The sequence below is a fragment of the Garra rufa genome, chromosome 2 (genome assembly GCF_049309525.1).
Source record: "Garra rufa chromosome 2, GarRuf1.0, whole genome shotgun sequence".
Taxonomy (NCBI): Eukaryota; Metazoa; Chordata; class Actinopteri; order Cypriniformes; family Cyprinidae; genus Garra; species Garra rufa.
Window position 1 is genome coordinate 34,079,097 of NC_133362.1, and position 13,671 is coordinate 34,092,767.

A 13,671-nucleotide genomic window follows, 5' to 3' on the forward strand; every position below is an offset into this window, starting at 1 on the left:
TGCAGTCTGCGTGCAACTATTGAAAAGTCCATTCGAGTTTAGTCGCAGAGCTGATCTCCAGCTTGACGAAAATGCCTAACTACACAGTGACTGTCGCCACAGGCACTCAGTGGTTTGCTGGGACGGATGACTACATTTATCTGACCCTGGTGGGGTCTGAGAGATGCAGTGAGAGGACCCTCCTGGATAAACCCCTCTATAATGACTTTGAGAGAGGAGCGGTAAGAGACCTTGCCTAAAAGAGGCATTGCCTATGATTGCAACTTACACTGTATTAGACTTTTAAACTCCTTTTGAAGAGTTCAATCCACTGTATCTGAAATATATTGAACATATTATGCAAATAATGTAAAGAATTATATTGCATGTATGAAATTATAAATTAAAATTGCAATTATTATGGCTGTTGATTAATTTGACTCAAAAACATAGGCTATATTAACCACAGGAATGAAGAAAATGCTGAATAATTTAAAAGTGGAAAGGATGCTGTTTTAAAAATGCAATATGTGACCCTGGACCACAGAACCAATCATAAGGGTCAATTTTTGTTAAATTTATACCGGAAAAGATTTTAATAAAAGCTCTCTATTGATGTATGGTTTGTAAGAAAAGGACGATATTTGGTTGAGATACAACTATTTGAAAATGTACAACCTGAGGATGCAAAAAAATCTAAATATTGAAAAAAATCACCTTCAAATTTTTTTGAAATGAAGTTCTTAGCAGTGCATATTATTAATCAAAAGTTAAGTTTTGATACATTACGGTAGGAAATGTACAAAATGTCTTCATGGAACATCATCTTTACTTAATATCCTATGGAAAATCAATCATTTTGACCCATACAATGTATTTTTGTTTTGTGGTCCAGGGTCACAAATTACATTTTGGGTATGATTTGTCCAGTATTCGATGATCAGGGCTTTAAGGCTTCAACCAAAAGTCAAACAATCTCTTGCATGTGTCGTATAAAGACTTATAAGTTATATGCAGTACACTTAAACACTTTGAAAATATTTTTTCAAAGTTAAGTTTAAGTCTCAAAGTCAAAAAAGGGTTATTTAGCACGTTTTATAAGAAAATTTCAGTCTTTTTATATTTAAATTCCTATTTAATTCGATGTCACTTGCCGATTCTATTATTTGTGAAATCAATTTCCTTTGTGAAATGCATTTCATCAGTTTTCAGTATGCACTTTATAAGCAGTGTCTTTGATCAAAATTGAAATCAAACCGCAAACTTGTTTAGAATATTCAAACTAGTCATACAGTGCATCCCTGAGGGAGTCTAATCACCAAGTGTCAGACATAAGATAAAAGATCAAATCAATGATTACTCACAGGAAGACTGTTAAATGTGTTTTTTTCTTGAGCTACTGTGTTTCAATAACATCTAACCATAAGCTGTAATTCAAGGTGGACTCATATGACGTTAATGTGGGAGAAGACCTGGGTGAAATCGAGCTGGTGAAAATCGAAAAGAAGAAATACTGGATGCACGATGACTGGTACTGCAAATACATCACGGTGAAGACGCCCTATGGAGATTACGTTGAGTTTCCCTGCTTTCGCTGGTTAGCTGACGACAAAGAGGTGATCCTCAGAGACGGCAGGGGTATGTTCTAATTGGCTTGTACATTTCTTCTTGTAATAGATGTCTAGGCTTTACCTTAACATAAGGTTTCCGATGCTTGCTGTGTTTGTTTCAGCTCGATTGCCACAGCATGACAAGACCGGAGTGGCGAAACAGCACAGGCGCAAAGAACTAGAACAGAGACAGAAGACATACAGGTTTGATGCAACTTTCAGAAAGAGGTTAAACACTGTAGCAAATAGGGTCTCCAGGAAAAAGTGCTTTCATCATATGCACATGTGGTTAAGTGTGTGATTTCATCGTAAGATAACAAACCATTAATTTTTCGCTTTTCTCACAGACAGTTATACTTTGATGATTCATATGGGTCTTTCTACAGAGTCAGAGTTGTTTTTTCTCACACATTTTATATATGTGCAAATTGTACAATATGCAGGGTACAAGTTTATAGTGATAGTTAAAGTTAAAGTTAATTCTCTTTTTTTTTTAGAAGGTTTTGGAATATTTTTTCTCCCTTCAAATTTGTCACTACTGAAACACAGTAATATATAATTTAATAAGAAGGGTTATACTGACCCTATTAAGATTTTGCTTACATCTTTCTTGTAAATACATATTTTTTCTATTTTATTAAAAAGTTTTTTAGAGGTAAATCAATAACAATGACAATTTTAACAATATTTCAATTGTGATTTAAGAGATTTGTCATATTTTGAATCTATTTTTTCTTTGTACAAGGCAATAATTTGATTTCAATGTTAAGGATTCATTAGTTTGAATATACATTGAACCAAAACTGTCATAACATCCTAGTTGATAATTAAGTATAACTTTACTTTTGACAAAACATCCCATGTTTCAGTCGTGACAACACATATTTGGTAGTGACAGTAATGTTTTGGGTGTGACACATTACTAAAACATACTAAAATACTACAAATGTGCACAACTGTACTAAAAGTTTGTTTATTTCCCCCAAATAAAGGATTGCGTGTTCATTTCTGTCACTACTGAAACAATGATGACATGTACCTGCTGAAAAAAACAGCTAAAACCAGCGTAGGCTGGTTGGCTGGTCTTAGCTGGAAGTAGCTAGTTTTAGCTGGTCTTTTCCCAACATGGCCAGGCTGGAAAAGTGGCTAAAACCCCTTTAAAACCAGTCTGCTGAACAGCTGTGACCAGCTAAAACCAGGCTGGTTGACAAGCAAAAATCAGCCAACCAGTCTAGGCTTTTTTTCATCAGGGTTTTCGGTTGTGACTATTTCAGTAGTGACAATTTTATGGGATAACACCCAAAAAAACAAAGATGTCACTATACGCAGTAACTCCCAAAAAAGTGCACTTAATTATAGAAAAAAGAAAATCAGTTTGGTAGTGACATCCCTGGTGAAAAAAACAAAAAAAACAAAAAAAAAAACAGCTAAAACCAGACTAGGCTAGTTGGCTGGTTTTAGTTGGTCAACCAGCCTGGTTTTAGCTGGTCAGGTTGGGAAACCAGCCAAAACCAGTTACTTTCAGCCTAAACCAGCTAAGACCAGCCAACCAGCCTTGTTTTCATACTTTTGTACACATTTACTGTATCTCAAAATAATGGGGCCTATTTACTCACCAGAGTGACACATAAATATTTCCTGATCATAAATGTAGGGGTGTAGTTAAAATCAGTCAATAAACTAAAATATACGCTGTTTCGGTAGTGACCTGAAAATGCGGGACACATTAAAGTTTAATAATTTACAAAGAAAAACAAACATATATTTTTTGAACTTCACTTTGTTAAAAAAAATCTAAACGATATCTTTTAAATTTACCAGACAATATCTTAAAAAAACAACAATCTAATAAAATGCAAAAATTATTGTAATGTTTTCATAATTTGACATTTAGAGGTTAAGATTCGGCAAAGCCACCTCCTAATTTAAAGTACCTACTAAATGATGATTTTATATATTAAGCTTACTGATATTTTATTTTTTATTTCAATTGATAATAAAATTATCTTAGTAATCATTTAATATTTAAATACCTAAATGCTTTTTAACTGCGTAGCCTACTGTTTTTTTTTTTTTTTTTTTTTTGGAGGTGGGACAGCAGTTTGCACCAATTCTGTAGAATGGCCCATACTGTTTACTCTTTTTGGTTTAATAAATAACTTATTCGGACTTTGTATTGTACCTTTGTAAATCCTGGGTTACCAGTTGCATATCTGCAGGATCACACTATCATGTTTGGAAGAACGCTCAAAATGTGGCTTGTTTAAATAACGTCTTGTGTAGCTTATGTCCCTCAACTGAGTTTACATACCGACCGTACCATCCAGTCTTCCTGAATACACTAGTCTTTTCATAACTGTAAGAGTAAATCGCTCTTATTGCAACAATTAACGCTTTTCCCGTCAATGTTGGACGTTTTAATTCTCCCTCAAACTCTGAAACAAAATACACCGAGTCAAAGTTTGAGACTCTCCGAGCTCATGAATATTTAATTAGGCAAGCGCTATTCAGTTAATGATTGGTTGTTGATAAATCGTCATTTTCTAACGTCGCATACCGTGAGATAGGGCCGATTGCAGAACAGCAGAACCATACGTCACAGCCATAGACTGTAAAAAAGCAGCAGGCTCAGCCGGTAGTGGGCGGAGTCTCCAACTCAGAACGAAAGTGTGTGAAAATAATTATATATATATATATATATTTTTTTTTTTTTTATCAGGTAACACATTGATTATTTATAACTCAAACCCCTTTCTCCACCCGTCCGTTGATCGCGCATATCCGCCATGTTTGTAGTTTTTTTTTTTTTTACACTTTTTATGTGTGTTTGTAGTTCTAATCGAATCTTCGTTCACCGCGTAACGTGTTGTGGGTGCATTGATCCGTATGTCGTATTCTGAAGTTAAGTAGTAGACCACCCGGAAATCTTTGGAATACTTTTTAAATATAATACGATTTGGGACATACTAATTCTATTTGCGAATACTATTTAAAACGCATAGTTTGCGAATTGGGACCTGATTGGGCCGCAGCAGGAGACTCCGCCCACAACCGGCTGAGCCTGCTGCTGCCGTGTGACTGCTGTGACGTATGGTTCTGCTGTTCTGCAATCAGTCATTGTTGGATACCGTAAACACGGACTACATTGTTTTTTTTTCTTTTTTTTCAAAATGACAAGTGGGGTTACACCAAAGTCCCGTTAAGGCTCTTTATTCTATAGTCTTTGGTTACACAGATTTCCCCCTCAAGTGAAAAGTTTGTCATCATTTACTAATGTTCTTACAAACCTGTATGGCTTTCGTTTTTCTGTAGAAAACAAAAGAGTAGCCTAAATATTTTACATATTCAGATTTAGATAATTAGGTATTTTGAACGAATGCAAATGATGACAGACATTTTTGAGCTATTCTAATGAGAGTTTAAAAAAACGCCGTGCATGCTGAGATCTGACACCAAAGACCCAAGGGCGAAAGCCCGGGGTTCATATAGTTCATAATCACCTAGAGAACTCACAGGGAGTCTGGGGAAGAGGGAGGGGCAACGCCGCACTCTTCCACATAGTGCAGCGTCACTCAGACGCTAAGTTTAACGTACATACAGGGCGGGGTTACGGCCTGAGCTGATGTGGAAATATGGGTCTTTACACAGTTTGCCCAGGCACATCTTGTGCTACTACTTTCACTGTCGACCCTAGAGCTATGCTCAGTAGACGCAGCATTCCGAGCTGATAGCATCAGGTCAGACAACACTGATTATCTAGACTGACAGCAGTCTGGCCTGTAAGGCGGGAACCTCCAGGTTGTAAAACCTTATAAATGTAGACGAAGAGGCCCAGCCCGCCGCCGTACAAATATCTTGCAAGGCAATCCCACTCGACCAAGCCCACGATGAGGCCACGCCCCTCGTGGAATGTGCTCTGACACCCAGAGGGCACTGCATGCCCTTGGAAGCATATGCCAGCGCAATAGCATCAACTATCCATCTGGATAGGCTCTGTTTCGACGTGGCCAGTCCCTTGGGACGCAAATAAAACGAAACAAAAAGCTGTTCTGTCTGCCTAAAAGCAGATGAGCGAGACACGTAAGCTCGTAATGCTCTGACTGGGCATAAGAGGCTCGCGTCCATTTCCTCATCAGTGACCGGTAGGGCTGACAGAGCGATGACCTGTGCCCTAAACGGTGTGTTGAGGGATTTTGGAACGTAACCATGTTTGGGTTTGAGTATGACTTTAGAGTCATTAGGTCCAAACTCCATGCACGTCGCGCCCATGGAGAGCGCGTGCAAGTCCCCTATGCGCTTCACTGAAGCGAGAGCCAACAGAAACACAGTCTTAAGAGACAGGTATTTCAGATCAATCGTCTGCAGAGGTTCGAATGGTCCACCATTCATGGCCTCTTGTACCACAGAAAGGTCCCATACGGGGACTGAGGGAGGTCTGGGGGGATTCAGTCTTCTAGCTCCCCTCAGGAAGCGAATAACTAAATCGTTCCTTCCTATTGACTGACCTAGCGTTGTCCTCGAAAACTCTGTTATGGCCGCCACATAGACTCTTGTAGAAAGGAAAGCACCTCCGTCACACCACAGTCAGTGGGTGACGAGCCACGGGCTGCGCACCAGCCCGAAAACACAGACCATTTTGAGGAATGGAGCCGTCTCGTAGAAGGGGCTCTAGCCTGCATGATCGTGTTTAATACTCCTTTAGGGAGTTCATCATATATTCGCTGGTGGCCCAGACATGAAGGGACCACAGCTCTGGGTGAGGATGCCAAATCGAGCCGCTGGCCTGAGAGAGAAGGTCTCTCCTCACTGGTATCGGCCACGGGGCAGTGCTCGTCAGCTGCATCAACGCTGGGAACCAGGGCTGGTTTTCCCAAAACGGCGCTATCAGCAGTATTGAACATCCTTTTTCCCTGACTCTCTCTATCACCTGAGGTAGGAGAGAGACGGGGGGAAAAGCATAGAGATGACGGCGGGGCCATTCGTGGGCCAGCGCGCCCCTGCTTTTGGAGAAAAATTCCAGACAGTGAGCGTTGTTCTGAGACGCGAACAGGTCTACTTCCGCTCTGCCGAATTTCTTCCACAGTAGTTGTACTGTCTGTGGGTGTAGAGACCATTCGCCTGCTGGAACGTTGTTCCTGGACAGTCTGTCTGGCCCTATGTTTAGGAGCCCCGGCACATGCGCTGCTTTCAGCGAGCGCAGGTTGCGCTGAGCCCATACCAGGAGGCGTTCTGCAAGCCTGTATAGGTTTTTGGACCTGAGACCGCCCTGGCGATTTATGTAGGACACCACTGACATGTTGTCCGAGCGGACTAGTACATGGTTTTCCTTTATTTGGGGACAGAAGCGCGTCAGCGCGTTCTGTACTTCCAGCATTTCGAGGCAGTCGATATGCAGGAGCTTTTCCCGTTCTGACCACTGGCCAAAAGACGGTCTGCCCTCGAGCAGAGCCCCCCCCATCCCGAGGTGGACGCGTCCATAGACACCACTTTTATTCAAGAGGAAGTCCCCAGGCTTACACCTGACTGGTACCAGTCGACTACTTTCCACGGTTTCAGGGCTGTGACACATTTCTGATTGACCGTGAGACGAAGCCGACCGGACGCCCATGCTTGACACGGAACGCGCGCTTTCAACCAGAACTGCAGTGGGCGCATGCGGAGCAGACCCAGCTGGAGAACTGATGACGCTGAGGCCATGAGACCCAGCATTTTCTGAAATTTCTTGAGCGGGACGGACGCGCCGCAGCGGAACGAGCCCGCTGTGCGCAGAATGTCTGCCGCGCGCTGTGGTGATAGCCGCGCTATCATTGACAGCGAGTCCAATTCTGTGCCCAGGAAGGAAGTCTTCTGACTGGGAGACAGAGAGCTCTTCGCCCAATTGACCCTGAGACCCAAATTCTCGAGGTGATCGAGTAACATGGTCATGTGCTCCACGAGCACTGAGCGAGATTGCGCTAGAATCAGCCAATCGTCCAAATAGTTCAGTATGCGCACGCCTTTCAGTCTGAGAGGAACGAGCGCTGCGTCTATGCACTTCGTAAATGTACGGGGTGCCTGGGACAAACCGAACGGCAGGACTGTGTACTGATATGCCTGGCCCTCGAAGGCGAATCTCAAAAACCGCCTGTGACGAGACGCTATCTGTATTTGAAAATACGCGTCTTTCAGATCCACTGACACGAACCAGTCTCCTTGGCGAACTTGCGCGAGGATTTTTCTGGTCGTGAGCATCCTGAACCGATGCTTCACCAGCGCTTTGTTCAGTTGCCTTAGATCTAGTATGGGTCTGAGACCACCGTCTTTTTTCGGTACCAGGAAATATCTGCTGTACAGCCCTCCTTCGCTCTGAGCTTGAGAAAGGGGCTCTATGACCCCTTTGCTCAATAGTTTCGCCACTTCGGCTCGAAGCAGGTGTGCTGCTTCTGTCTGCATCGTGGTCTCGACGCGCGCTGTATAGCGGCGCGGGCGTCGGTGAAACTGTAGCGAATAGCCTCCTTTTATAATGCCCAGCACCCATTTCGAAACCCCTGGAAGCTTTTCCCATGCGTTTGCATGAATAGCTAGAGGTTGAATACGAAGCGCGGTCCGTTCGTTGAGTAACGGAGTGGTTTCGGTGTGCTGTGGCACAAGAGACGTGCTCGTGACATTCGGGGCGCGGGCGCTGATAGCGGGAACTATTATGTCTGTGTGTGGATGTGGTTGTGTGGCAACAGGCACATTTAACACACTACAAACAACGTTCGCCTGCATATAGGGAATGCACTTTGGTTTCGTTTTTACAGAAACCTTGGGACGTGCATAATGTGATGTCTGTGGGCACTGTGAAGTGGGCACGTTTACCACATGTGAAGCGCAATCGATCTGAGTCCATTTTATGTGCGCGGGACCTGTGTGACAGGCTGTGCTTGTGTGTAGAGATGGGCACTGGGAAGTGGGCATGCTTACTACACATGAAACACCATCGGCCGTGGCCGGGACACCAGAAAATACACTCTTTTTGGATTTATCTGGGTAGCCGTGAGAACGGCTTTTGAGTACAAGCAAACGGGCGACAGAGCCGGTTTGTTGGCTGCATAGAACACTGGAACAGTCACATTTCTTGGAACTGGACGAGCGAATACTTTTGGTGGGGGTCCGGCGACAGCGGGACTCGTGCACCGTCGTTTTCCTAGCTTTGCTAGGACAGCTTCGGAGGCTCAGGCTTTAGTTCAATTCTGGGCCTCGGGCCACGCCCAGCGGGACGGCGGCCTGAAGAGCGGGAACGCGGTCTCGCGCCTTGCACTCGGTGACGTTGCGAAGCGGCGGCAGCGGGCTGTGGCTGGGGTCGTGAGCTCTGCGCAGGCGGTTTCCCACGGCCGGCTGCAGAACTGGAGTGCTTTGGCAGGAAGTGTCTCATCGCCTGGGACGCTTTCTGTACCTCTGCGAATCTCTCTGCAAAATCCTTGACAGAGGATCCAAACGGGCCAGCGGGTGAGAGTGGAGCGTCGAGGAACGCGGTGCGTTCAGACTCGGCCATTTCAGAAAGCGTCAGCCTCTCGGTTACCGTAAGCACGGCCATGTTGCGTCCTATGGCTTGTGCTGCGGACTTTGTAGCGCGGAGGGCGAGGTCCGTGGCGCTTCTTAAGTCCGGCACGCAGAACGCTCCAGGACTTAGCCAGTTCTTCGTGCAACTCAGGAAGAAAAGGCGCCGGTTTAGACGCGCTTGAAGCACGCTCCCCTTTCGGCAGAAAACAGCCATCCAGCCGGTTGTGAGCGGGCTGCTCTGGTGAGGACCACTCGAGGCCCAGGCTCGCCGTGGCCTGTGTGAGGATCCTCATTAATTCTGCCTCAATCGAAGCTCTCGTGCCTGACGGAGCGTGGGCAGGGGGAGCGAGGTCCGCAGAGCTCTCCCAATCCCCACTGCATGACGCCAGTATAGAGCAGGAATCCTCCTCCTCCTCCATGACGGCCTCCTCATCAGCAGCGTCGACGCAAGCGGCGGCAGACAGCGGCCATTTAACGTCCGAAACGGGAACTGACGAGATCGGTGAAGCTGGCGGGCGAACCGGCGAGCTTTGTCGGCTGGGGGGGGGGGGGGGGGGGGGTTCCGGGGCCCGCTGGGCACGGCGCTTCTTACGGCGCGAGAGCGCGGCGAGCGGGGGAGCAGACTCAGTGAAAAAAGCCAAGCGAGTCCTCAGAGTCGCTATTGGCAACGGTTCGCAGTGAGGGCAGCCGCCCTCAGAGAGCGCGATCACCGCGTGCTCCTCACCCAGGCAGGAAACGCAGACGACATGGCGGTCCCCGTCACTGAGTGTGGCTCTGCACGAGCCGCATGAAGGCATCTTTATAAAGACTAGGGCTGTCCCCGACTATGAATTTTCATAGTCGACCGATAGTCGAATCATCTAGGCCTATGTGTGTGTGTGTGTGTGTGTGAATGGGTTGGGAGGGGCACAACACTATAGTCAGCAGGAGGGTAAAACAGTTTTTATTTTATTTTACACACTGCACACAGCAACAACTTTTAATAAAGCAACAAAAACTGCCTGCCAACTGACAGACGAACTTATTTAGGTTTAAATAAAAACACAGAACGCGTCTTTTAGTTCTAAAAACGCGAGGCGCACAGCATTGCCTTTTTTGCTAAGCAACGACCGAAACAGCTGTCCTGTCAGTCAAATCAAAGGATTATAGCGCGAACGCTCTAAAATCTTAGTTTTTTGCTGTTAAGTAAACTGTCATATTAGCAGAAACCCTAAATAATACAGCTCCTGGTTACCCACGATAGACACCAAAGGTTTCTCCTCCATTTCTTGCAGTCTCCGGACTTTTTAAGCGACGGTAAACTTTCGCCATCACAACAGAAGGCCCGCCTCTCCATTCATTCGATTGGACAATGGAAAAGAACGCGAATGACGTTGGGCGTTTTTCCGCTCAGAGTTGATTTTTTTTTTCAACTTCAGGCGCTCAGAGCGCTCCTGCAAAAACGCGAGGCGCGGGGGGCGCATAAACAGAGTGCAGAACGCTCACTGCCAACAGAAAACCATTCAAAAGAGGCGCCTCCAATTGCAAAAACGCGTTCGGTGTGATCGCCGCCTAATCCCTGCCGTCAAGATGGTCCGCATCTCATCATGGATCAGGGCAAGTGAAAATTAAATCTGTCACAGGGGTGGTTAGATTTATTCACAAACACGTTAAAAATATTTATTGAACGCTTCTTTCTTTTCACTTTTGTTTTTACTGCATTATCATAATCAAAAGCTGTATATAACGTAATATAACCGTACAAAACCAGTAGTTCTGTGTGCAATTAGACATTGAGCACCCCCATATTGCCAAAATGGTATGATGCTCGTTTCACCCGCGAAGATTCGACTGTGAGATCGGTGGTCGAATCAGGCTCCGCATATCGATGCATCGAATCTTCGACTATTCGGGGACAGCCCTAATAAAGACGCTTTGCTTTTTTATTGATAAGTGTGTATCGCAGCGGCGACACACACTTCAGATTGAAAGGATATAGGCGCCGGAAAGCGCAGCAGGAAGGCACGGAAGACGGCGTGGCCAGCAGCTTCAGTGGCTCGTCCCGCTGAGATGCTTGCAGTCGACGGCGGCTTCTTCTTTGGCTCCAGCAATGCGTGTGCTTCGCTTGAAGGATGAAAAATCAGATAATAGCTGCCTGCGAGCGGTATTTATAGGCCTAGACCACGCCTTTTTAGGCGGGAAGCGACGCAGTGGGCGCGAAATGCCCCCATTGGATCTGTCGTCGCGCCAGGCCTCGCTCTATAGGCTGCTGCAGTTGCCGCAGAGCAGCCAATAGGCGCGCAAGCTGTTTCGCCTATGTCTGTATGCTGCTGCAACGCGCTTTACATTATTTCAAAATTAAGGATAATTTTTGGCTTCAATATCTCGCAGAAAAGGATTTTCCCCTAGCGTAAGATACTTACGCAGTACGAGAGACCTCTCGTAAGAGAACATTTACTTGAAAAGTCTTAAAGGAATAGTTAAGCTAAAAATGAAAATGGTCTTATCATATACTCAACCTCATGTTTTTCCAAACCTGCTTGAGGTTCTTTCTGTACGGGTTTCTATTCTGAACACAAATGAAGATATTATGAAGACTGTTGGTAACCAAACATTTGACTTCCATTGTATTTTTGTTCCATTCTGTGGAAGTCAACTCTTTGCTTACCCAAATACATCTTTTTTTGTCCTCAACAAAAGAAAGAAACACATAAAGTGAGTAAAGGATGACAAAATCAACATTTTTGATGTTTTGATTCTCCCTCAAACTCTGAAACAAAAATACACTGTGTCAAAGTTTCTGTGACTCTGCCAAGCTCATGAATATCTAATAAGGCAAGCGCTGTTCAGTTAATGATTGGTTGTGGCTAAACCGTCATTTTCTTACACCGCATAACGTAAACCAGGAGAAAAAACATTACATTTTTTCAAAATGACTAGTGAGTGGGGTTACGCAGATTTCATCTTCATTCATTCATGTCCTTACAAACCTGTATGACTTTAATTTTTCTGTAGAACACAAGAGTAAATATTTAGCATATTTAAATGTAGCCTATTTAGATATTTAGGTATTTTAAAGAAAGATATGAGGGTGTGTAAATAATGACAGAAGTTTAATTTTTGGGGTGAGCTAACCTAAGCTAGTCTTTAAGCTATAGTTAACCTCAAAATTAAAATGATTTTATTTTTTATTCAACCTGAAGTTGTTCCAAACCTGTTTGAGTTTCTATTCTGAACACAAAGGAAGATATTATGAAGACTGTTGGTAACCAAACATTTGACTTCCATTGAATTTTTGTTCCATTCTGTGGAAGTCAATGGCTACCGTCAACTGTTTGGTTACCCACATTAATCTTTTTTTGTGCTCAACAGAAGAAAGAAAGGTGAAGGTGAATAAATAGGAAACACTAATTATAACACATAACACATAATGTTGACAGGAGGGTAAATGAACACAGAATTAAAATTTTTGATATTTTTTTCATTCTCCCTCAAACTCTGAAACAAAATACACAGCACCAAAGTTTCTGACTCTGCCAAGCTCATGAATATTTAATAAGGCTTTTCGGTTAATGATTGGTTGCTGCTAAACCATAATTTTCTAACGTCACATACCGTAAACAGAGTAAAAACGTGACTATTTTTTCTTTTTCTTTTTTCAAAATGACTAGTGAGTGGGGTTACACAGATTTCATCATCATTCACTCATGTCCTTACAAACCTGTATGACTTTCTGCAGAAAGAGTAAATATTTGTTTAGATATTTAGGTATTGTAAAAGAACCATATGAGGGTGTATAAATGATGACAGAAGTTTATTTCGGGGAGGGGGTGAGCTATTCTAATGAGAGTTTAAAAAGACCATTCATTTAGGTTAAGCTACCTGTCTTTAACAGACAGTTCACCCAAAAATGAAAGTGATGTTATTATTTACTCAACCTCATGTTGTTCCAAACCTCTTTGTGGTTCTTTCTGTATGAGTTTCTGAACACAAATGAAGATATTTTGAAGACTGCTGGTAACCAAACTGTTGACTTCCGTAGTATCTTTGTTTCATTCTATGGAAGTCAATAGCTAAGCTTGGTTACTCACATTCATCTTTTTTGTGCTCAACAGAAGAAAGAAACATGCAAAGTTTTGGAATGAAATGAAGGTGAATAAATAGGAAAGACTAATTATAGAAACAGGAATCTGACGAATAACTATAAAGGACTGAATCTGGGATCTTGTCATACCATCACTACCACATGTCTAACCACACTGCCCAGGAAATCCTTTTTTCAAATGCGGAAACTTTTATTTATTGCGTAATGATGGCAATAAATGATTTGGTGCTGATATAATACAGACTGGATTTGAAAACATGATGCTGTGCTTGATGTTAAAGATGGAAGGAATGGCACCCTGGCTTTCCTATGAGTATAGATGCCAAAACCCACAGTGAGCTTCCACGGGACATTCAGTTCGACAGCGAGAAAGGAGTGGACTTTGTGCTCAACTACAGCAAAGCGTAAGATTCATTTTGTTTAATTACTTTTCATATTGCATTCTTGAATAGCATTCACTGCTCTGTGCAGTCA

The 13,671-nt window shown here is 43.5% G+C and overlaps 1 protein-coding gene across 1 annotated transcript in view; it reads left to right on the top strand.

Moving 5' to 3' along the window:
• The window catches only part of alox5a (arachidonate 5-lipoxygenase a), a 15,286-nt gene continuing 1,615 nt past the window's right edge, over positions 1-13,671 (top strand). Inside the window, exons 1-4 of the mRNA XM_073834647.1 lie at positions 1-221; positions 1,419-1,617; positions 1,712-1,793; positions 13,479-13,601. Of these exons, the coding sequence (XP_073690748.1) occupies positions 72-221; positions 1,419-1,617; positions 1,712-1,793; positions 13,479-13,601 (554 nt within the window). The 5' untranslated portion in view covers positions 1-71. The remainder of the gene's footprint in view (positions 222-1,418; positions 1,618-1,711; positions 1,794-13,478; positions 13,602-13,671) is intronic.